Consider the following 21,729-nt stretch of genomic DNA (forward strand, 5'->3'; position numbering starts at 1 on the left):
AGTGCTTACTATGTGCAAAGCATTGTTCTAAGCGCTGGGGAGGTTACAATGTGACCAGGTTGTCAATCAATCAATCAATCGTATTTATTGAGCACTTACTGTGTGCAGAGCACTGTACTAAGCGCTTGGGAAGTACAAGTTGGCAACATAGAGAGACAGTCCCTACCCAACAGTGGGCTCACAGTCTAGAAGGGGGAGACAGAGAACAAAATACTAACAAAATAAAATAAATAGAATAGATATGTACAAGTAAAATAAATAGAGTAATAAATATGTACAGACATATATACATATATACAGGTGCTGTGGGGAAGGGAAGCAGGTAAGATGTGGGGGATGGAGAGGGGGGTGAGGGTCCCATGGGGGCCTCACAGTCTTAACCCCCATTTTACAGATGAGGGAACTGAGGCCCAGAGAAGTTGACTGGCCCAAAGTCACGCAGCTGACAGTTGGCGGAGCTGGGATTTGAACCCATGACCTCCGACTCCAAAGCCCGGGCTCTTCCCACTGAGCCACGCTGCTTCTACAGATAATAATAATAATAATAATGGCATTTATTAAGTGCTTACTATGTGCAAAGCACTGTTCTAAGCGCTGGGGAGGTTACAATGTGATCAGGTTGTCCCATGGGGGGCTCACCGTCTTAACCCCCATTTTACAGATGAGGTCACTGAGGCCCAGAGAAGTGAAGTGACTGGCCCAAAGTCACACAGCTGACAGTTGGTGGGGCTGGAATTTGAACCCATGACCTCCGACTCCAAAGCCCGGGCTCTTCCCACTGAGCCACGCTGCTTCTACAGATGAGGAAATGGGTCCAGAGAAGGGACTTTCCCACGGTCACCCAGCAGGCGAGTGGCGGAGCCGGGACTTCAAGGCCCTGCTGAGAGCTCACCTCCTCCAGGAGGCCTTCCCAGACTGAGCCCCTTCCTTCCTCTCCCCCTCATCCCCCTCTCCATCCCCCCAACTTACCTCCTTCCCTTCCCCACAGCACCTGTATATATATATATACACAGGTATATATACATACATATACATATATATGTACGTATATATGTTTACATATATACATGTATACATATATGTATGTATATATGTTTGTACATATTTGTTACTCTATTTATTTATTTATTTATTTTACTTGTACATATCTATTCTATTTATTTTATTTTGTTAGTATGTTTGGTTTTGTTCTCTGTCTCCCCCTTTTAGACTGTGAGCCCACTGTTGGGTAAGGACTGTCTCTATACGTTGCCAACTTGTACTTCCCAAGCGCTTAGTCCAGTGCTCTGCACATAGTAGGCGCTTAATAAATACGATTGATGATGATGATGACTAGAACCCCAATCTCGCGACCGCGCGGCTGGTGGCCGCGCTCCGGGCCCTGACGGTCCGAGGGGGCACTGGTAGCCCCGGGCCGGTCCATGGCACTGGAATAGACTCCCACATTCAATCAATCAATCAATCGTATTTATTGAGCGCTTACTACGTGCAGAGCACTGGACTAAGCGCTTGGGAAGTACAAATTGGCAACACATAGAGACAGTCCCTGCCCAACCGAGGCCCACGCGTCCGTCCGTCCGTCGAGGGGGCCCCGCAGGCTTCCCCTCTCCGCCCGTCCGGGCCCTGTCGTTGGGGTCTCCACGCCCCCCTGCCCCCCTCCCAGGGGGGGATGGACCCCCACCCCCTTCCTCCCTCCCCGGGGCGTCTCTCACCAGTCCTGCTTCTCCAGCCACTGCGCCAGGTACTGGCGGATCTCCATGGGGAAGCTGTCATCGTACAGCTGATGCACCTGCTCCAGGAACTTGGAGTCCAGCTGCTGCAGCTCGCTCCACTGAGACATCTTGGGTGGGCGGAGGGGCGAGGGGACGGAGGACACGGGAGGGTGGGGGTCAGCGCGCAGCCACGGGGCTTGCTCCCTTTCTTCACCCCCCCCCCCCCGCAGAGCCCCACGCGTGTACATATCATCAATCGTCATCAATCGTATTTATTGAGCGCTGACTGTGTGCAGAGCACTGGACTCAGCGCTTGAGAAGTCCAAGTTGGCAACACATACCGTCATCATCATCAATCGTCATCAATCGTATTTATTGAGCGCTGACTGTGTGCAGTGCACTGGACTAAGCGCTTGGGAAGTACAAGTTGGCAACACATACAGTCATCATCATCAATCATCATCAATCGTATTTATTGAGCGCTGACTGTGTGCAGAGCACTGGACTAAGCGCTTGGGAAGTACAAGTTGGCAACACATAGAGACAGACATCATCATCATCATCATCAATCGTATTTATTGAGCGCTGACTGTGTGCAGAGCACTGGACTAAGCGCTTGGGAAGTACAAATTGGCAACATATAGAGACAGTCCCTACCCAACAGTGGGCTCACAGTCTAAAATCTTACTTGTCCATATTTACTATTCCATTTCAGTGCTTAGGGCAGTGCTTTGCACATTGTAAGCGCTTAATAAATGCCATTATTATTATTATTTATTTTGTTCAGGTTGCGCGTCTAGCTTTATTTCTATTTGTTCTGACGACTTGACACCTGTCCACGTTTTGTTTTGTTGTCTGTCTCCCCCTTCTAGACTGTGAGCCCGCTGTTGGGTAGGGACCGTCTCTAGATGTTGCCAACTCGTACTTCCCAAGCACTTAGTCCAGTGCTCTGCACACAGTAAGTGCTCAATAAATACGATTGAATGAATGAATGAATGAATGAATGACCACCTTTGGGGAGCCTCCACTCCCTCCATCCCTGTGTTCGGCCTGGATGTGACTCCCTTTTAGACTGTGAGCCCACTGTTGGGTAGGGACTGTCTCTATGTGATGCCAATTTGTACTTCCCAAGCGCTTAGTACAGTGCTCTGCACATAGTAAGCGCTCAATAAATACGATTGATTGATTGATTGTGACTGATTCCCCCCACCCCGCTCCCCGTGACAAGGCCCTTGTTCTCACCGTGTTACTTTTAACAACTACCTGCATTCACACTTATTCAGCCCACCCATGTTATTTGGTCGTTAACTCCTCTCCCCAAGTGTTTCCTCTCCCATGCCCCCCAAAACAGTTTCACCCTTCTCCAGAACTGCCATCCGCAGGACTCCCTCCTCCACCGCCTCAGAGACAATTCAGCCAAGAACCACTGGACTCTCTTTGCCATTAACCTTTCTGATTTGATTCACCCATGGACAATTCAACCTTCTGTTCCGGGCATCAGCCACCTATTTTATAATAATAATAATAATAATGGCATTTATTAAGCACTTACTACGTAAAGCATTGTTCTAAGGGCTGGAGAGGTTACAAGGTGATCAGATTGTCCCATGGGGGGCTCACAGTCCCCATTTTACAAATGAGGGAACTGAGGCCCAGAGAAGTTAAGTGACTTGCCCAAAGTCACACAGCTGACAATTGGCAGAGCCGGGATTTGAACCCACGACCTCTGACTCCAAAGCCCGTGCTCTTTTCCACTGAGCCACGCTGCTTCTCATATAATAATGGCATTTGTTAAGCGCTTACTATGTGCAAAGCACCGTTCTAAGCGCTTGGGGGGGAATACAAGGTGATCAGGTTGTCCCACGTGGGGCTCACAGTCTTAATCCCCACTTTACAGATGAGGGAACTGAGGCTCAGAGAAGTTAAGTGACTTGCCCAAGGTCACACAGCAGACATGTGGCAGAGCCGGAATTAGAACCCATGACCTCTGACTCCCAAGCCCGGGCTCTTGCCACTGAGCCACGCTGCTTCTCATTTTATTGTTGCTATTGCATGTTGTTAACTGCTCTCTGTGCTGAAGCAGCGTGGCTCAGTGGAAAAGAGCCCGGGCTTTGGAGTCAGAGGTCATGGGTTCAAATCCAGCCTAAGCCAATTGTCAGCTGTGTGACTTTGGGCAAGTCACTTCACTTCTCTGGGCCTCAGTTCCCTCATCTGTAAAATGGGGATGAAGACTGTGAGCCCCCCGTGGGACAACCTGATCACCTTGTAGCCTCCCCAGCGCTTGGAACAGTGCTTTGCACATAGTAAGTGCTTAATAAATGCAATCATCATTATTATCATTATTTACCTCGCTGACTTCACCATGACCTATCAATTTCCCTGCTCCTATCTGCCCTTCCCCTCTCCCACCCACCTCTTTCCCTCTCTTTGTTCCGCCCCCACCCCTCCTCCGGGCCCCCTCCCTCGAATCCCTCTCTGTACCAGCGCCCAACCCTCATCCCCCTCCCCTTGTGCAGTTCCCCGGCAAACCCATCCCTTCCAACCCCTTCCCTCCCCTCCTTCCCACCCCTGTCCCATCCCAGTCTCCTGCCTCATTGCCACCTCTCAATCAATCAATCAATCGTATTTATTGAGCGCTTACTGTGTGCAGAGCACTGTACTAAGCGCTTGGGAAGTACAAGTTGGCAACATATAGAGACAGTCCCTACCCAACAGTGGGCTCACAGTCTAAAAGGGGGAGACAGAGAACAAAACGAAGCATACTAACAAAATAAAATAAATAGAATAGAGATGTACAAGTAAAATAAATAAATAAATAAATAGAGTAATAAATATGTACAAACATATATAAATGTTTCTCCTCCGCTCTCCGCTCTCTCCTTCTCCTCGCCCTCACCGAGACTTGGCTCACCCCAGATGACATGGTCTCTTCTGCTGCTCTCTCCAGCTCTTCTTCTCCCACTCCCCCAGACTCACCGGGAAAGGAGGTGGTGTCAGCTTCCTTTTCACACCCCAATGTTGCTTTTGCACTATCCCTTCTCCCCTTTCCCTTTCCTTCCCCTCTTTTGAAGCCCACATTATTCGCCTCTTCCACCCCCTCCAGATTCTTGTAGCCGTCATCTACCGCCCCCCCAGTCCCACCTCCAACTTTAACGATTTTGATCCCTTTCTCACCTTCCTTCTCTCCTTTTCCATGCCCACTCTGATCCTCGGAGATTTCAACATCCACATGGATGTTCCCGGTGACTCCTCTGCCGCCCGCCTTCTATCTCTCCTTGACTCCGCCAACCCCCTGCTCCTTGCCCACTCACCAACTTGGTCACACCCTCGATCTCATCATGTCTTACCACTGCACTATCTCCACCCTCACCAACTCTGACCATGACCTTCTCACCTGCCCCCTCTCTCACACTTCTCCCCCCATAAATCTATATTACTCCCCCTCAGAGACCACTGCTTTCTCGACCCCATTCATCTTCCTCAGCGCATCACACCCCACCTCACCTCCCTATCCTCTCCACCCATCCTTGATGACCAGATTACTGCTCTGGACTCCACCTTCTCTCCTCAACTGGCTCGCTCTCCTTTCCCTTCGCCACTCTCACACCACTAACCCACAGCCCTGGATCACTGCCACCGTCCGCCTCCTTCGCTCTTATGCTCGAGCTGCTGGCGAAAGTCTAAACACCGAGCCAATCTCGTTCACTTTAAATTTATCCTTTCCGGCCTTAAATCTGCCCTCTTCTCTGCCAGGCAAAACTATTTTTCTTCCCTTCTTGACACCCATGCCCATCACCCCCATCAACTGTTCTGGACATTTAACTTCCTTCTCAGGCCACCTGTTCCTCCCCCTCCTCCATTCCTCACCCCCAACGATCTGGCCACCTACTTCATTAGGAAAATTAACACCATCAGGTCTGAGCTCCCCAGTCACCCCTCCCCATTCTCCGTCCCCCAGCCCCGCTCTCAACCCTCTCCCTCTACTCTCCCATCCTTCCCAGCAGTATCTTCAGATGAGATCTCCTCCCTCCTCCCTCCTCTCAAGTGCCACCCCCTCCAGCTGTGCTTCGGACCCCATTCCCTCTCATCTTATAAAAACTCTCTCCCCTTCCCTCCTCCCCTCCTCAACTTCCATCTTCAACCGCTGACTCTCCACTGGTTCCTTCCCCTCTGCCTTCAAACCCACTACTCCCCCATCCTAAAAGCCCCCTCTCTTGACCCCACTGCCCCTTCCAGTTATTGCCCTATCTCCCTCCCACCCTTCCTTTCCAAACTCTTAGAGCGAGTCGTCTACACTCGCTGCCTCGAATTCCTCAACTCCAACTCTCTCCTAGACCCCTTCCAATCTGGCTTCCGTCCCCTCCACTCCACCGAAACTGCCCTCTCAAAGGTCACCGATGACCTCCTTCTTGCCAAATCCAACGGCTCCTACTCTATCCTAATCCTCTTCGACCTCTCTGTGGACCACCCCCTTCTCCTCAACACGCTATCCAACCTTGGCTTCACAGACTCCATCCTCTCCTGGTTCTCCTATCTTTCCGGCTGTTCATTCTCAGTCTCTTTTGCGAGCTCCTCCTCCCATCCCCTTACTGTAGGGGTTCCTCAAGGGTCAGTTCTTGGTCCCCTTCTGTTCTCGATCTACACTCCCTCCCTTGGTGAACTCATTCGTTCCCACGGCTTCAACTCTCATCTACACGCTGATGACACCCAAATCTACATCTCCTCCCCTGTTCTCTCTCCCTCCCTCCAGGCTCGTATCTCCTCCTGCCTTCAGGACATCTCCATCTGGATTTTTAGGAGTTTTTGGTGGCGGGAGGACATCCGGGTTGGGAGGGCTTGGTTGGGAATGAATTGGTGGGGGCCTGGGCGGGGAGAGGGGGATGAGGGATGGCTACGAGGCAGGAGAACTGGGGTGGGATGGGGATGGGAAGGGGTTGGAAGGGAGGGGCTTGGCGGGGAACTGCGCAAGGGAAGGGGGATTGAGGGTTGGCGCTGATACATATCTATTCTATTTATTTTATTTTGTTAGTATGTTTGGTTTTGTCTCCCCCTTTTAGACTGTGAGCCCACTGTTGGGTAGGGACTGTCTCTATATGTTGCCAATTTGTACTTCCCAAGCGCTTCGTACAGTGCTCTGCACACAGTAAGCGCTCAGTAAATATGATTGATGATGATGATGATACAGAGGGGAGGAGGGGTGCAGGTGGAACAAAGGGTGGGAAAGAGCTGGGTGGGAAGGTGAGGAGTGGGAAGGGCAGATGGGAGCAGGTCAGCGAGATAAATGACAGCCCGGGAGCAGTTAACAATTAACGCGCAATGGCAACGATAAAATAAAATAGTAAAATGGCAATAAAATAAAATGGCGACAATAAAATAAGCGGGTGATGCCCGGAACGGAAGATTGAATTGTCCGTGGGTGAATCAAATCAAAAAGGCTAATGGCAAGGACAGTCCGGGACACTTGGCTGAATCGTCTCTGAGGCGGTGGAGGAGGGAGTCCTGCGGATGGCAGTTCTGGAGAAGGGTGAAGCTGTTATTTGGGGGCACGGGAGAGGAAATGCCTGGGGAGAGGAGTAAGCAACCAAATAACATGGGTGGGCAGAGTAGGGGCGAATGCAGGTAGTTGCTAAAAGTAACACAATGAGAACCAGGTGTATATATCTATACTTCCACTTATCATCATCAATCGTATTTATTGAGCGCTGACTGTGTGCAGAGCACTGTACTAAGTGCTTGGGAAGTACAAGTTGGCAACATCTAGAGACAGTCTCTACCCAACAGTGGGCTCACAGTCTAAAAGGGGGAGACAGAGAACAAAACCAAACATACTAACAAAATAAAATAAATAGAATAGATATGTACAAGTAAAATAAATAAATAAATAGAGTAACAAATATGTACAAACGTATATACATATATACAGGTGCAGTGGGGAAGGGAAGGAGGTAAGATGGGGGGGATGGAGAGGGGGACGAGGGGGAGAGGAAGGATGGGGCTCAGTCTGGGAAGGCCTCCTGGAGGAGGCCTTTACATGCTTTGATGTGTATATATCTATAATTCTATTTATTTCTATTGATGCCTGTTTTGTTTTGATGTCTGTCTCCCCCTCTCTAAGACTGTAAGCCGGTTGTGGGCAGGGACTGCATCTCTCTATTGCTGTATTGTGCTTTCCAAGCGCTTAGTACAGTACTCTGCACACAGTAAGCGCTCAATAAATACGATTGATGATGATACTCTGCTCACAGTAAGCACTTAATAAATACAACTGAATGAATGAATGAATGCTTAGTACAGTGCCCGGCACACAGTAAGAGCTTAACAAATACCATCATTATTATTATTATTATTATTATCATTATTACTGTGTACTTGGGAGAGCAAAATACAACATAATTGGCAGATGTGATCCCTGCCCTCGAGGAGCTTATGGTCTACTGTGGACAGAGCCCACTCTTCTAGACTGTGAGCCCACTGTTGGGTAGGGACCGTCTCTATATGTTGCCAACTTGGACTTCCCAAGCACTTAATACAGTGCTCTGCACACAGTAAGCGCTCAATAAATACGATTGATTGATTGAGCACTGTACTGAGCCCTTGGGGAGCAAAATACAATAGAACGGGTAGACACAATCCCTGTCTTCAGGGAGTTTCCAATCCAGTGGGGAAGGCAGACACTAAGGTAAACTGCAGATTGGAAGAAGGAAGATAAGTGGGTATATTAAGAGATGGTGTGAAATAAACAACAGGATGTGCAAAATAAGGAGAGAATTCTTCCCCTCCTACCTCCTCCTTTCTGCTCCTCTCTCCCACCCTCCTTCCCATCCATTCCCCTTCCCCTGCCTCCTTACTCCCTCCTCTTCCCATCTGCCTCCCCCCACTCCAGTCTGCCTCTCTTATTCCCACCTCCCCTTCTTTGGTTTGTAATGGTATATATTAAGTACTTACTACGTGCCGGGCACTGTACTAAGCGCCGGAGTGGGGTGGGGATGAGGGGGAATACAGGAAAATTGGGTTGGACACGGCCCCTGTCTCACATGGGGCTCACGGTCTTAATCTCCATTTTACAAGAGAGGGAACTGAGGTCCAGAGAAGTGAAGTGACTTCCCCAAAGTCACACAGCAGACAAGTGGCAGAGCCAGGATCTATAGTAATGATAATAATGGTATTTGTGAAGCGCTTATTAAGTGCCAGGTGCTGTACTAAGCGCTGGGGTGGATACAAGGAAATAGGGGTAGACACCGTCCTTGTCCCAGATGGGGTTCACGGTCTAAATCCACATTTTACAGATAAGGGAACTGAGGCGAAGAGAAGTGACTTGTCCATCACACGACAAGATCACACGTGCTTAATACAGTGCTCCACACACAGTAAGCGCTCAATAAACACGACTGAATGAATGACAAGCGGTAGAGCTGGAATTAGAACCCATGACCTTCTGACTCTCAGGACCCAAGCTCTAGCCACTAGGCCTCACTGCTTCTCTTCCTCCTCCCACGTTTGCCTCACTCATTCATTCATTCATATTTATTGAGCGCTTACTGTGTGCAGAGCACTGTACTACGCGCTTGGGAAGTCCAAGTTGGCAACAGAGATGGTCCCTATCCAATCAATCAATCAATCATATTTATTGGGCGCTTACTGTGTGCAGAGCACTGTACTAAGCGCTTGGGAAGTCCAAGTTGGCAACATCTGGAGACGGTCCCTACCCAACAGCCGGGCTCACAGTCTAGAAGGGGGAGACAGACGACAAAATAAAACATATTAACAAAATAATATAAATAGAATAGCAAATATGTACAAGTAAAATAAATAGAGTAATAAATCCGTACAAACAGATATACAGGTGCTGTGGGGAGGGGGCTGAGTGTGGGAAGGCCTCCTGGAGGAGGTGAGCTCTCAGTAGGGCTTTGAAGGGAGGAAGAGAAGTAGCTTCGGGGATGTGCGGAGGGAGGGCATTCAACTCCTGCCTCTCCCCTCCCCCCTTTAATCAATCAATCAATCAATCGATTGATTTATTGGGCGCTTACTATGTGCAGAGAAGCAGCGTGGCCCAGTGGGTACAGCCCGGGCCCGGCAGTCAGAAGGACCCGGATTCTCCCCCCTGCCCCGCTACCTGTCTGCTGCGGGACCTTATCAATCAATCAATCGTATTGATTGAGCGCTTACTGTGTGCCGAGCACTGTACTAAGCGCTTGGGAAGTACAAGTCGGCAACATAAGGCAAGGCATTTCACTTCTCTGGGCCTCAGTTCCCTCATCTGTCAAACGGCGATGGAGACTGTGAGCCCCACGTGGGTCGGGGCCTGTGTCCAACTTTCCACCCCAGCGCTTAGTACAGTGCTTGGCACATAGTCAGCGCTTGACCAATACCAGAATTATTATCATTTATTCATTCATTCAATAGTATTTATTGAGCGCTTACTGTGTGTGGAGCACTGCACTAAGCGCTTGATATTATTTATTTATTTATTTATTTTACTTGTACATATCTAGTCTATTTATTTTATTTTGTTAGTATGTTTGGTTTTGTTCTCTGTCTCCCCCTTTTAGACTGTGAGCCCACTGTTGGGTAGGGACTGTCTCTATATGTTGCCAATTTGTACTTCCCAAGCGCTTAGTACAGTGCTCTGCACATAGTAAGTGCTCAATAAATACGATTGATGATGATATTATTATCACAGAGCACTGGACGGGAAAGCACAATATAAGAGACACTTTCCAGTTTAGAGGGGCGAAAGACACGGAGAGAAGCAGCGTGGCTCAGTGACAAGAGCCCGGGCTTGGGAGTCAGAGGTCCTGGGTTCTAATCCCGGCTCTGCCACGTGTCAGCTGTGTGACTTTGGGCAAGTCACTTCATTTCTCTGAGCCTCAGTTACCGCATCTGTAAAATGGGGATGAAGACTGTGAGCCCCCCGTGGGACAACCTGATCACCTTGTAACCTCAATGCTTAGCACAGTGCTTTGCACATAGTAAGCGCTTAATAAATGCCATCATCATCATTATTATTCTCTGGGCCTCAGTGACCTCATCTGTAAAATGGGGAGGAAGACTGTGAGCCCCATGGGGGACAACCTGATGACTTTGTACCCACCCCAGTGCTTAGAACAGTGTTTGGCACATAGAGAAGCAGCGTGGCTCAGTGGAAAGAGCCTGGGCTTTGGAGTCAGAGGTCATGGGTTCGAATCCCAGCTCTGCCAATTGTCAGCTGTGTGACTTTGGGCAAGTCACTTCACTTCTCCGGGCCTCAGTTACCTCATCTGTAAAATGGGGATGAAGACTGTGAGCCCCATGGGGGACAACCTGATCACCTTGTAACCTCCCCAGCGCTTAGAACAGTGCTTTGCACATAGTAAGTGCTTAATAAATGCCATCATTATTATTATTATTATTCTCTGGGCCTCAGTTCCCTCATCTGTAAAATGGGGATGAAGACTGTGAGCCCCACGTGGGACAACCTGATCATCTTGTAACCCCCCCAGCGCTTAGCACAGTGCTTTGCACATAGTAAGTGCTTAATAAATGCCATCATTATTATTATTATTATTATTCTCTGGGCCTCAGTTCCCTCATCTGTAAAATGGGGATGAAGACTGTGAGCCCCACGTGGGACAACCTGATCACCGTGTAACCACCCCAGCGCTTCGAACAGTGCTTTGCGCATAGTAAGTGCTTAATAAATGCCATCGTCATTATTATTATTATTCTCTGGGCCTCAGTGACCTCATCTGTAAAATGGGGTTGAAGACTGTGAGCCCCACAGGGGACAACCTGATCACCTTGTAACCTCCCCAGCGCTTAGAACAGTGCTTTGCACATAGTAAGTGCTTAATAAATGCCATCGTCATTATTATTATTATTCTCTAGGCCTCAGTGACCTCATCTGTAAAATGGGGATGAAGACTGTGAGCCCCACAGGGGACAACCTGATCACCTTGTGACCTCCACAGCGCTTTGCACATAGTAAGCGCTTAATAAATGCCATCATCATTATTATTATTATTCTCTGGGCCTCAGTTCCCTCATCTGTAAAACGGGGATGAAGACTGTGAGCCCCACGGGGGACAACCTGATCACCTTGTAACCACCCCAGCGCTTAGAACAGTGCTTTGCACATAGTAAGCGCTTAATAAATGCCATCATCATTATTATTATTATTCTCTGGGCCTCAGTGACCTCATCTGTAAAATGGGGATGAAGACTGTGAGCCCCACGGGGGACAACCTGATCACCTTGTGACCTCCACAGCGCTTTGCACATAGTAAGCGCTTAATAAATGCCATCATCATTATTATTATTATTCTCTGGGCCTCAGTGACCTCATCTGTAAAATGGGGATGAAGACTGTGAGCCCCACATGGGACAACCTGATCACCTTGTAACCTCCCCAGCGCTTAGAACAGTGCTTTGCACATAATAAGCGCTTAATAAATGCCATCATTATTATCATTATTATTCTCTGGGCCTCAGTTCCCTCATCTGGAAAATGGGGATGAAGACTGGGAGCCCCACGTGGGACAACCTGATCACCTTGTAACCTCCCCAGCGCTTAGCACAGTGCTTTGCACATAGTAAGCGCTTAATAAATGCCATTATTATTATTGATAAAATGGGGATGGAGACTGTAAGCCCCCTGTGGGACAACCTGATCCCCTTGTAACCTCCCCAGCGCTTAATACAGTGCTTTGCACATAGTAAGCGCTTACTAAAAGCCATTATTATGACTGACACGAATAAATCGTCGGTGATCTAAACTGTACTAGACGCCTCCTGCCCCTCCCCCGTGAGGAGGGCAACCGTCCGCACAAACACACCTCGCTCGGTCGGCCGGATTCTCCCACAGCGCTCGTTACCTCAGGGCTCGCTCCCACAACGCCGACCGCCACAGCGCTCCCGGGCCCCTCGGTGAGTGACGGGAAAACGAAAGCGGCCGCGGAGGTAAAGAGCGCGCCGGGGGGCGGGGCCCGCGCGCCGGGCCAGCCAATCGACGGCCGCCGCTCTCCGCTCGGCCAATCGGCAGCCGGCGCGCCTCCGCGGACGGACCAATGGGGAGCGGCTGTTCCATCCGGCGCCTGTCCGCCCCCCGACGCCCATCTTCCCTCCCCCCTCCCCTCCTTCTCTCCTCTCCCTCCTCCCTTTCTTATAATGATAATGATGGTATTTGTTAAGCGCTCACTAGGTGCGAAGCACTGTTCTAAGCGCTGGGGTAGATACAAGGCTATCAGGTTGTCCCTCCTCCCTTTCTTATAATAATAATGATAATGCTGGTATTTGTTTTTAGACTGTGAGCCCACTGTTGGTTAAGGACTGTCTCTAGATGTTGCCAATTTGTACTTCCCAAGCGCTTAGTACAGTGCTCTGCACATAGTAAGCGCTCAATAAATACGATTGATGATGATGATGATGATGTTAAGCGCTCACTATGTGCCGAGCACTGTTCTAAGCGCTGGGGTAGATACAATCAATCAATCAATCGTATTTATTGAGCGCTTACTATGTGCAGAGCACTGTACTAAGCGCTTGGGAAGTCCAAGTTGGCAACATATAGAGACAGTCCCTACCCAACAGTGGGCTCACAGTCTAAAAGGGGGAGACAGAGAACAAAACCAAACATACTAACAAAATAAAATAAATAGAATAGATAGGTACAAGTAAAATAAATAAATGGAGTAATAAATATGTACAACCATATATACATATATACAGGTGCTGTGGGGAAGAGAAGGAGGTAAGAAGGAGGAAGGAAGGCTATCAGGTTGTTCCTCCTCCCTTTCTTATAATAATAATAATTATTATGGCATTTGTTAAGCGCTTACTATGTGTCAAGCACTGTTCTAATCACTGAGGTAGATACAAGGTTATCAGCTCGTCCCCCCTCCCTTTCTTATAATAATAATGATAATGGTGGTATTTGTTAAGCACTCACTATGTGCCAAGCACTGTTCTAAGCGCTGGGGTAGATACAAGGCCATCAGGTTGTCCCTCCTCCCTTTCTTATAATAATAATGATAATGGTGGGATTTGTTAAGCGCTCACTATGTGCCAAGCACTGTTCTAAGTGCTGGGGTAGATACAAGGCCATCAGGTTAACCCTCCTCCCTTTCTTATAATAATAATAATAATGATGGTATTTGTTAAGCGCTCACTATGTGCCAAGCACTGTTCTAAGCGCTGGGGTAGATACAGGGCCATCAGGTTGTCCCTCCTCCCTTTCTTATAATAATAATGATAATAGTGGTATTTGTTAAGTGCTCACTATGTGCCAAGCACTGTTCTAAGCGCTGAGGTAGATACAAGGCTATCAGGTTGTCCCTCCTCCCTTTCTTATAATAATAATGATAATAGTGGTATTTGTTAAGCGCTCACTATGTGCCAAGCACTGTTCTAAGCGCTGAGGTAGATACAAGGCTATCAGGTTGTCCCTCCTCCCTTTCTTATAATAATAATGATAATAGTGGTATTTGTTAAGCGCTCACTATGTGCCAAGCACTGTTCTAAGCGCTGAGGAGATACAAGTTTATCAGGTTGTCCTTCCTCTTCCTCCTCCCTTTCTTATAATAATAATAATTATTATGGCATTTGTTAAGCGCTTACTATGTGCCAAGCACTGTTGTAATCACTGAGGTAGATACAAGGCCATCAGGTTGTCCCTCCTCCCTTTCTTATAATAATAATGATAATGGTGGTATTTGTTAAGCGCTCACTATGTGCCAAGCACTGTTCTAATCACTGAGGTAGATACAAGGTTATCAGCTTGTCCCTCCTCCCTTTCTTATAATAATAATGATAATGATGGTATTTGTTAAGCGCTTACTATGTGCCAAGCACTGTCCTAATCGCTGGAGTAGATACAGGGTTATCAGCTTGTCCGTCCTCCCTTTCTTATAATAATAATGATAATGATGGTATTTGTTAAGCGCTTACTATGTGCCAAGCACTGTTCTAAGCGCTGGGGTAGATACAAGGTTATCAGGTTGTCCCTCCTCCCTTTCTTATAATAATAATAATGATAATGATGGTATTTGTTAAGTGCTTACTATGTGCCAAGCACTGTTTTAAGTGCTGGGGTAGATACAACATTATCAGGTTGTCCCTCCTCCCTTTCTTATAATAATAATGATAATAGTGGTATTTGTTAAGCGCTCACTATGTGCCAAGCACTGTTCTAAGCGCTGAGGAGATACAAGTTTATCAGGTTGTCCTTCCTCTTCCTCCTCCCTTTCTTATAATAATAATAATTATTATGGCATTTGTTAAGCGCTTACTATGTGCCAAGCACTGTTGTAATCACTGAGGTAGATACAAGGCCATCAGGTTGTCCCTCCTCCCTTTCTTATAATAATAATGATAATGGTGGTATTTGTTAAGCGCTCACTATGTGCCAAGCACTGTTCTAATCACTGAGGTAGATACGAGGTTATCAGCTTGTCCCTCCTCCCTTTCTTATAATAATAATGATAATGATGGTATTTGTTAAGCGCTTACTATGTTCCAAGCACTGTCCTAATCGCTGGAGTAGATACAGGGTTATCAGCTTGTCCGTCCTCCCTTTCTTATAATAATAATGATAATGATGGTATTTGTTAAGTGCTTACTATGTGCCAAGCACTGTTCTAAGCGCTGGGGTAGATACAAGGTTATCAGGTTGTCCCTCCTCCCTTTCTTATAATAATAATAATGATAATGATGGTATTTGTTAAGTGCTTACTATGTGCCAAGCACTGTTTTAAGTGCTGGGATAGATACAACATTATCAGGTTGTCCTTCCTCCCTTTCTTATAATAATAATTATTATTATGGCATTTGTTAAGCACTTACTATGTGCCAAGCACTGTTCTAAGCACCGAGGTAGGTACCAGGTTATCAGCTTGTCCCTCCTCTCCCTCCTCCCTTATAATAATAATAATAACAATGGTATTTGTTAAGCGCTTACTATGTGCCAAGCACTCCCCCTTCTAGACTGTGGCCCGTTGTTGGGTAGGGACCGTCTCTATATGTTGCCGACTTGTACTTCCCAAGCGCTTAGTACAGTGCTCTGCACACAGTAAGCGCTCAATAAATACGATTGAATGAATGAATGAATGAATACAAGGTTATCAGGTTGTTCCTCCTCTCCCTCCTCCCTTTCTTATAATAATAATGATAATGATGGCTTTTGTTAAGCTCTTACTATGTGCCGAGCACTGTTCTAAGCGCTGGGGTAGATACAAGGTTATCAGCTTGTCCCTCCTCTCTTTCTTATAATAATAATGATGATGGTATTTGTTAAGCGCTTGCTGTGTGCCAAGCACTGTTCTAAGCGCTGGGGTAGTTACAAGGTTATCAGGTTGTCCCCCCTCTCCCTCCTCCCTTTCTTATAATAATAATTATTATTATGGTATTTGTTAAGCGCTTACTATATGCCAAGCACTGTTCTAAACGCTGGGGTAGGTACAGGGTTATCAGGTTGTCCCATGCGGGGCTCACAGTCTTAGTCCCCATTTTACAGATGAGGTAACTGGGGCACAGAGAAGGGAAGTGACTTCCCTAAAGTCACACAGCTAAGTGGCAGAGCTAGAATTCGAACCCATGACCTCTGACTCCCAAGACCATGCTCTTTCCACTAAGCCATGCTGCTTTCTTCCCTCCTCCTTCTCTTCTTTCCCTACCTCCTCCCTTTCCTCCTCCTCTACCTCTTCCCTCCTCCTCCCTCTCTTCCCCTTCCCGTCCCCTACCTTCTCTCCCTCCTCCTTTTCCTCCTCCCCCTCCTCCCTTTCTTCCCCCATCTCTTCCCTATCTCTTCCCTTTAATCAATCAATCAATCAATCAATCGAATTTATTGAGCGCTTACTGTGTGCAGAGCACTGTACTAAGCGCTTGGGAAGTACAAGCTGGCAACATAGAGAGACGGTCCCTACCCAACAGCGGGCTCACAGTCTAAAAGGGGGAGACAGAGAACAAAACCAAACATGCTAACAAAATAAAATAAATAGAATAGATATGTACGAGTAAAATAAATAGAGTAATAAATATGTACAAACATATATACATCTATACAGGTGCTGTGGGGAAGGGAAGGAGGTAAGATGGGGGGATGGAGAGGGGGATGAGGGGGAAAGGAAGGAAGGGGCTCAGTCTGGGAAGGCCTCCAATAATAATTAATAATAATAATAATGACATTAAGCGCTTACTATGTGCAAAGCACTGTTCGCAGCGCTGGGGAGGTTACAAGGTGATCAGGTTGTCCCACGGGGAGCTCACGGTCTTAATCCCCATTTTCCAGATGAGGGGACTGAGGCTCAGAGATGTTTGTACATATTTATTACTCTATTTATTTATTTATTTATTTGACTTGTACATATCTATTCTATTTATTTTATTTTGTTAGTATGTTTGGTTTTGTTCTCTGTCTCCCCCTTTTAGACTGTGAGCCCACTGTTGGGTAGGGACCGTCTCTATATGTTGCCAATTTGTACTTCCCAAGCATTTAGTACAGTGCTCTGCACATAGTAAGCGCTCAATAAATACGATTGATGATGATGATGATGATGAAGCGACTTGCCCAAAGTCACACAGCTGACAGTTGGCGGCGCCGGGATTTGAACCCATGACCCCTGGCTCCAAAGCCCGGGCTCTTTCCACTGAGCCACACTGCTTCTCCAACTTGTACTTCCCAAGCGCTTAGTCCAGTGCTCTGCATACAGTAAGCGCTCAATAAATACGATTGATTGATTGATTGATTTACTGAACACTTTACTATGTGCCTTCCCCACAGCACCCGTATATATGTATATATGTTTGTACATATTTTTTTACTCTATTTATTTATTTAATTTATTTCTACATATCTGTTCTATTTTATTTTGTTAGTATGTTTGGTTTTGTTCTCTGTCTCCCCTTTTAGACTGTGAGCCCACTGTTGGGTAGGGACTGTCTCTATATGTTGCCAATTTGTACTTCCCAAGCGCTTAGTACAGTGCTCTGCACATAGTAAGCGCTCAATAAATACGATTGATGATGATGATGATGATGATGTGCCAAACCCTGAATCACCGCTCCGTCCCCACTCCCGCAGAGGTCAGCCCGACACCAAAAGCCCCCAGATGGCAGGAAGAGCTGCCCAACTCCGCCCTGAAAAAGTCCCCAAATCCCTCAGAACAGGGGAAACCTGCATTTTCCCAGGCTATTGTTTGGAGTTCTTTTTTTTTTTTTTAAAGAAAAATGGTATTTTTTGAGCGGCAACTGTGTGCTGCTGACCACTGGACTGGCTTAGTGAGAAACAGCGTGCCTTAGTGGATAGAGTCAGAGCCTGGGAATCTCTCCCCACTCCAGTCCATACTCCACTGCCCGGAGAAGCAGCGTGGCTCAGTGGAAAGAGCCCGGGCTTTGGAGTCAGAAGTCATGGGTTCAAATCCCGGCTCTGCCACCTGTCAGCTATGTGACTTTGGGCAAGTCCCAACTTCTCTGGGCCTCAGTTCCCTCATCTGTAAAATGGGGATTAAGACGGTGAGCCCCCCGTGGGACAACCTGATCACCTTGTAACCTCCCCAGTGCTTAGAACAGTGCTTCTCACATAGTAAGTGCTTAATCAATACCATTATTATTATTACAAAAACATTCGGGACATGCCATCCCCCTCCTCAAAAATCTCCGGGAGTTGCCTGTCCATCCCTGTATCAAACAAATATTCCTCTCCATTGGCTTTATGCACTTCACTGTCTCTATATGTTGCCAACCTGTACTTCCCAAGCGCTTAGTACAGTGCTCTGCACACAGTAAGCACTCAATAAATACGATTCAAGGCCCTACTGAGAGCTCGCCTCCTCCAGGAGGCCTTCCCAGACTGAGCCCCTTCCTTCCTCTCCCCCTCGTCCCCCTCTCCATCTCCCCCATCTTTCCTCCTTCCCTTCCCCACAGCACCTGTATACATGTTTGTACATATTTATTACTCTATTTATTTATATTACTTGTACATATCTATTCTATTTATTTTATTTTGTTAGTATGTTTGGTTTTGTTCTCTGTCTCCCCCTTCTAGACTGTGAGCCCACTGTTGGGTAGGGACTGTCTCTATATGTTGCCAACTTGTACTTCCCAAGCACTTAGTCCAGTGCTCTGCACACAGTAAGCGCTCAATAAATACGATTGATTGATTGATTGATTGATTGATTACCCCACCTCACCTCCCTTCCCTCCTTCTTCATCTCCTCTGGTGTCGCTAACCTTCTCCCTGGGCCTCCACCTCTCCTGTCTCCCTGCCGACCCCCGGCCCCCATCCTGCCTCTGGCCCGGAATGCCCTCCCTCCTCAAATCATCATCATCATCAATCGTATTTATTGAGCGCTTACTATGTGCAGAGCGCTGTACTAAGCGCTTGGGAAGTACAGGTTGGCAACATATAGAGACAGTCCCTACCCAATAGTGGGCTCACAGTCTAAAAGACTCAAATCCCACAGACAATTGCTCTCCCCTCTTTCAAAGCCTTACGGAAGGCCCGGGTCTTCCAAAATAATTATAAAAATAGCATTTATTAAGCGCTTACTATGTGCAAGGCACTGTTCGAAGCGCTGGGGAGGTTACAAGGTGATCAGGTTGTCCCACGGGGGGCTCACACTCTTAATCCCCATTTTCCAGATGAGGCCCAGAGAAGTGAAGCGGCTTGCCCAGAGTCACACAGCAGACAAGTGGCGGAGCCGGGATTTGAACCCATGACCTCTGACTCCAAAGCCCGGGCTCTTTCCACTGAGTCACGCTGCTTCCCAGACTAAGCCCCACTTTTTCTCATCTCCCACTTCCTTTTGCGCCACCCTGACTTGTTCCCTTGGCTCTTCCCCCTTCTCCCCAGCCTCAAACCACTTATGTAGTAATTTTATTTATTTGAATTACTGTCTGTCTCCCCCCCCATCTAATGATGGCATTTATTAAGCTCTTACCATGTGCAAAGCACTGTTCTAAGCGCTGGGGAGGTTACAAGGTGATCAGGTTGTCCCACGGTGGGCTCACAGTCTTCATCCCCATTTTCCAGATGAGGTAACTGAGACCCAGAGAAGTTAACAGACTTGCCTAAAGTCATGCAGCTGCTAAGTGGCGGAGCCGGGATTTGAACCCATGACCTCTGACTCCAAAGCCCGGGATCTTTCCACTGAGCCACGCTGCTTCTCATCTAGACTGTAAGCTCATTGTGGGCAGGGATTGTCAATCAATCAATCAATCAATCAATCAATCGTATTTATTGAGCGCTTACCGTGTGCAGAGCACTGTACTAAGCGCTTGGGAAGTACAAGTTGGCAACATATAGAGACGGTCCCTACCCAACAGTGGGCTCACAGTCACGTCCTGCTTCGCCTGGAATGCCCTCCCCCCTCCTATCAGCGTGGCTCAGTGGAAAGAGCCCGGGCTTTGGAGTCAGAGGTCGTGGGTTCAAATCCCGGCTCCGCTAGTTGTCAGCTTTGTGACTTTGGGCCAGTCACTTCACTTCTCTGGGCCTCAGTTACCTCATCTGGAAAATGGGGATGAAGACTGTGAGCCCCCCCGATCACCTTGTAACCTCCCCAGCGCTTAGAACAGTGCTTTGCACATAGTAAGCACTTAATAAATGCCGTCATCGTCATCATCATCATATCATGTATATATGTTTGTACGTATTTATTACTCTATTTATTCATTTTATTTGTACATATTTATTCTATTTATTTTATTTTGTTAGTATGTTTGGTTTTGTTCTCTGTCTCCCCCTTCTAGACTGTGAGCCCGCTGTTGGGTAGGGACCGTCTCTAGATGTTGCCAACTTGGACTTCCCAAGCGCCTAGTCCAGTGCTCTGCACACAGTAAGCGCTCAATAAATACGATTGAATGAATGAATGAATGAATATCCGAAAGACAATGACTCTCTCCCCCTTCAAAGCCTTATTGAAGGCACACCTCCTCCAAGAGGGCTTCCCTGACTAAGCCCTCCTTTCCTCTTCTCCCACTCCCTTCAGCGTCACCCTGACTTGCTCCCTTTATTCGTTCAATCATATTTATTGAGCACTTACTGTGTGCAGAGCACTATACTAAGCGCTTGATCCCCCCATCCCAGCCCTACTGGGACATCGTAAATGCTTAATAAATACCACTATTATTAGTCTACACACAGTAACTGCTCAATAAATACGATTGAATGAACGATGACAGCAGCGTGGCTCAGTGTCTCTATATAATAATAATAATAATGGCATATGTTAAGCGCTTACTATGTGCAGAGCACTGTTCTAAGCGCTGGGGGTGGATACAAGGTGATCAAGTTGTCCCACATGGGGCTCACAGTCTTAATCCCCATTTTACAGATGAGGTAACTGAGGCTCAGAGAAGTTAAGTGACTTGCCCAAGGTCACACAGCAGACATGTGGCGGAGCCGGGATTCGAACCCATGACCTCTGACTCCAAAGCCCGGGCTCTTCTCCACTGAGCCACGCTGCTCCTCAGCGCTTGTACCTCCCAAGCGCTTAGTACAGTGCTCTGCACACAGTAAGCGCTCAATAAATACGATTGATGATGATGATGGAAAGAGCCCGGGCTTGGGAGTCAGAGGTCATGGGTTCGAATCCCGACTCCGCCACTTGTCAGCTGGGTGACCTTGGGCAAGCCACTTCACTTCTCTGTGCCTCAGTTCCCTCATCTGGAAAATGGGGGTGAAGACTGTGAGCCCCACGGGGGACAAACTGATCACCTTGTATCCCCCGCAGCGCTTTTAGACCGTGAGCCCACTGTTGGGTAGGGACTGTCTCTATATGTTGCCAACTTGGACTTCCCAAGCGCTTAGTACAGTGGCCTGCACACAGTAAGTGCTCAATAAATACGATTGATTGATTGATTGATTAGAACAGTGCTTTGCACATAGTAAGTGCTTAACAAATACCATCATCATTATTATTATTATCTCTATAAGGACGTCATTCATTCATTCATTCAGCTTTACTTATTGAGCGCTTACTGTGTGCAGAGCACTGTACCAAGTGCTTGGGAGAGGACAATACAGCAGTAAACCTTCAAGGCCCTGCTG

At 47.5% G+C, this 21,729-nt stretch overlaps 1 protein-coding gene across 2 annotated transcripts in view; it reads right to left on the bottom strand.

Moving 5' to 3' along the window:
• The window catches only part of STAT1 (signal transducer and activator of transcription 1), a 55,655-nt gene extending 43,049 nt beyond the window's left edge, over nucleotides 1-12,606 (bottom strand). The window contains exons 1-2 of one of the 2 annotated variants that reach the window (XM_038749002.1): nucleotides 12,524-12,606; nucleotides 1,713-1,841 (exon numbers count right to left, since the gene is read on the bottom strand). In XM_038749002.1, coding sequence (XP_038604930.1) covers nucleotides 1,713-1,840 — 128 coding nt within the window. In that variant the 5' untranslated portion in view covers nucleotide 1,841; nucleotides 12,524-12,606. The remainder of the gene's footprint in view (nucleotides 1-1,712; nucleotides 1,842-12,523) is intronic. The other variant, XM_038749001.1, reaches the window with a different exon arrangement.
• Nucleotides 12,607-21,729: the final 9,123 nt, after the last annotated feature.

This window comes from Tachyglossus aculeatus, chromosome 7, assembly GCF_015852505.1.
Source record: "Tachyglossus aculeatus isolate mTacAcu1 chromosome 7, mTacAcu1.pri, whole genome shotgun sequence".
NCBI classification, from domain to species: Eukaryota; Metazoa; Chordata; class Mammalia; order Monotremata; family Tachyglossidae; genus Tachyglossus; species Tachyglossus aculeatus.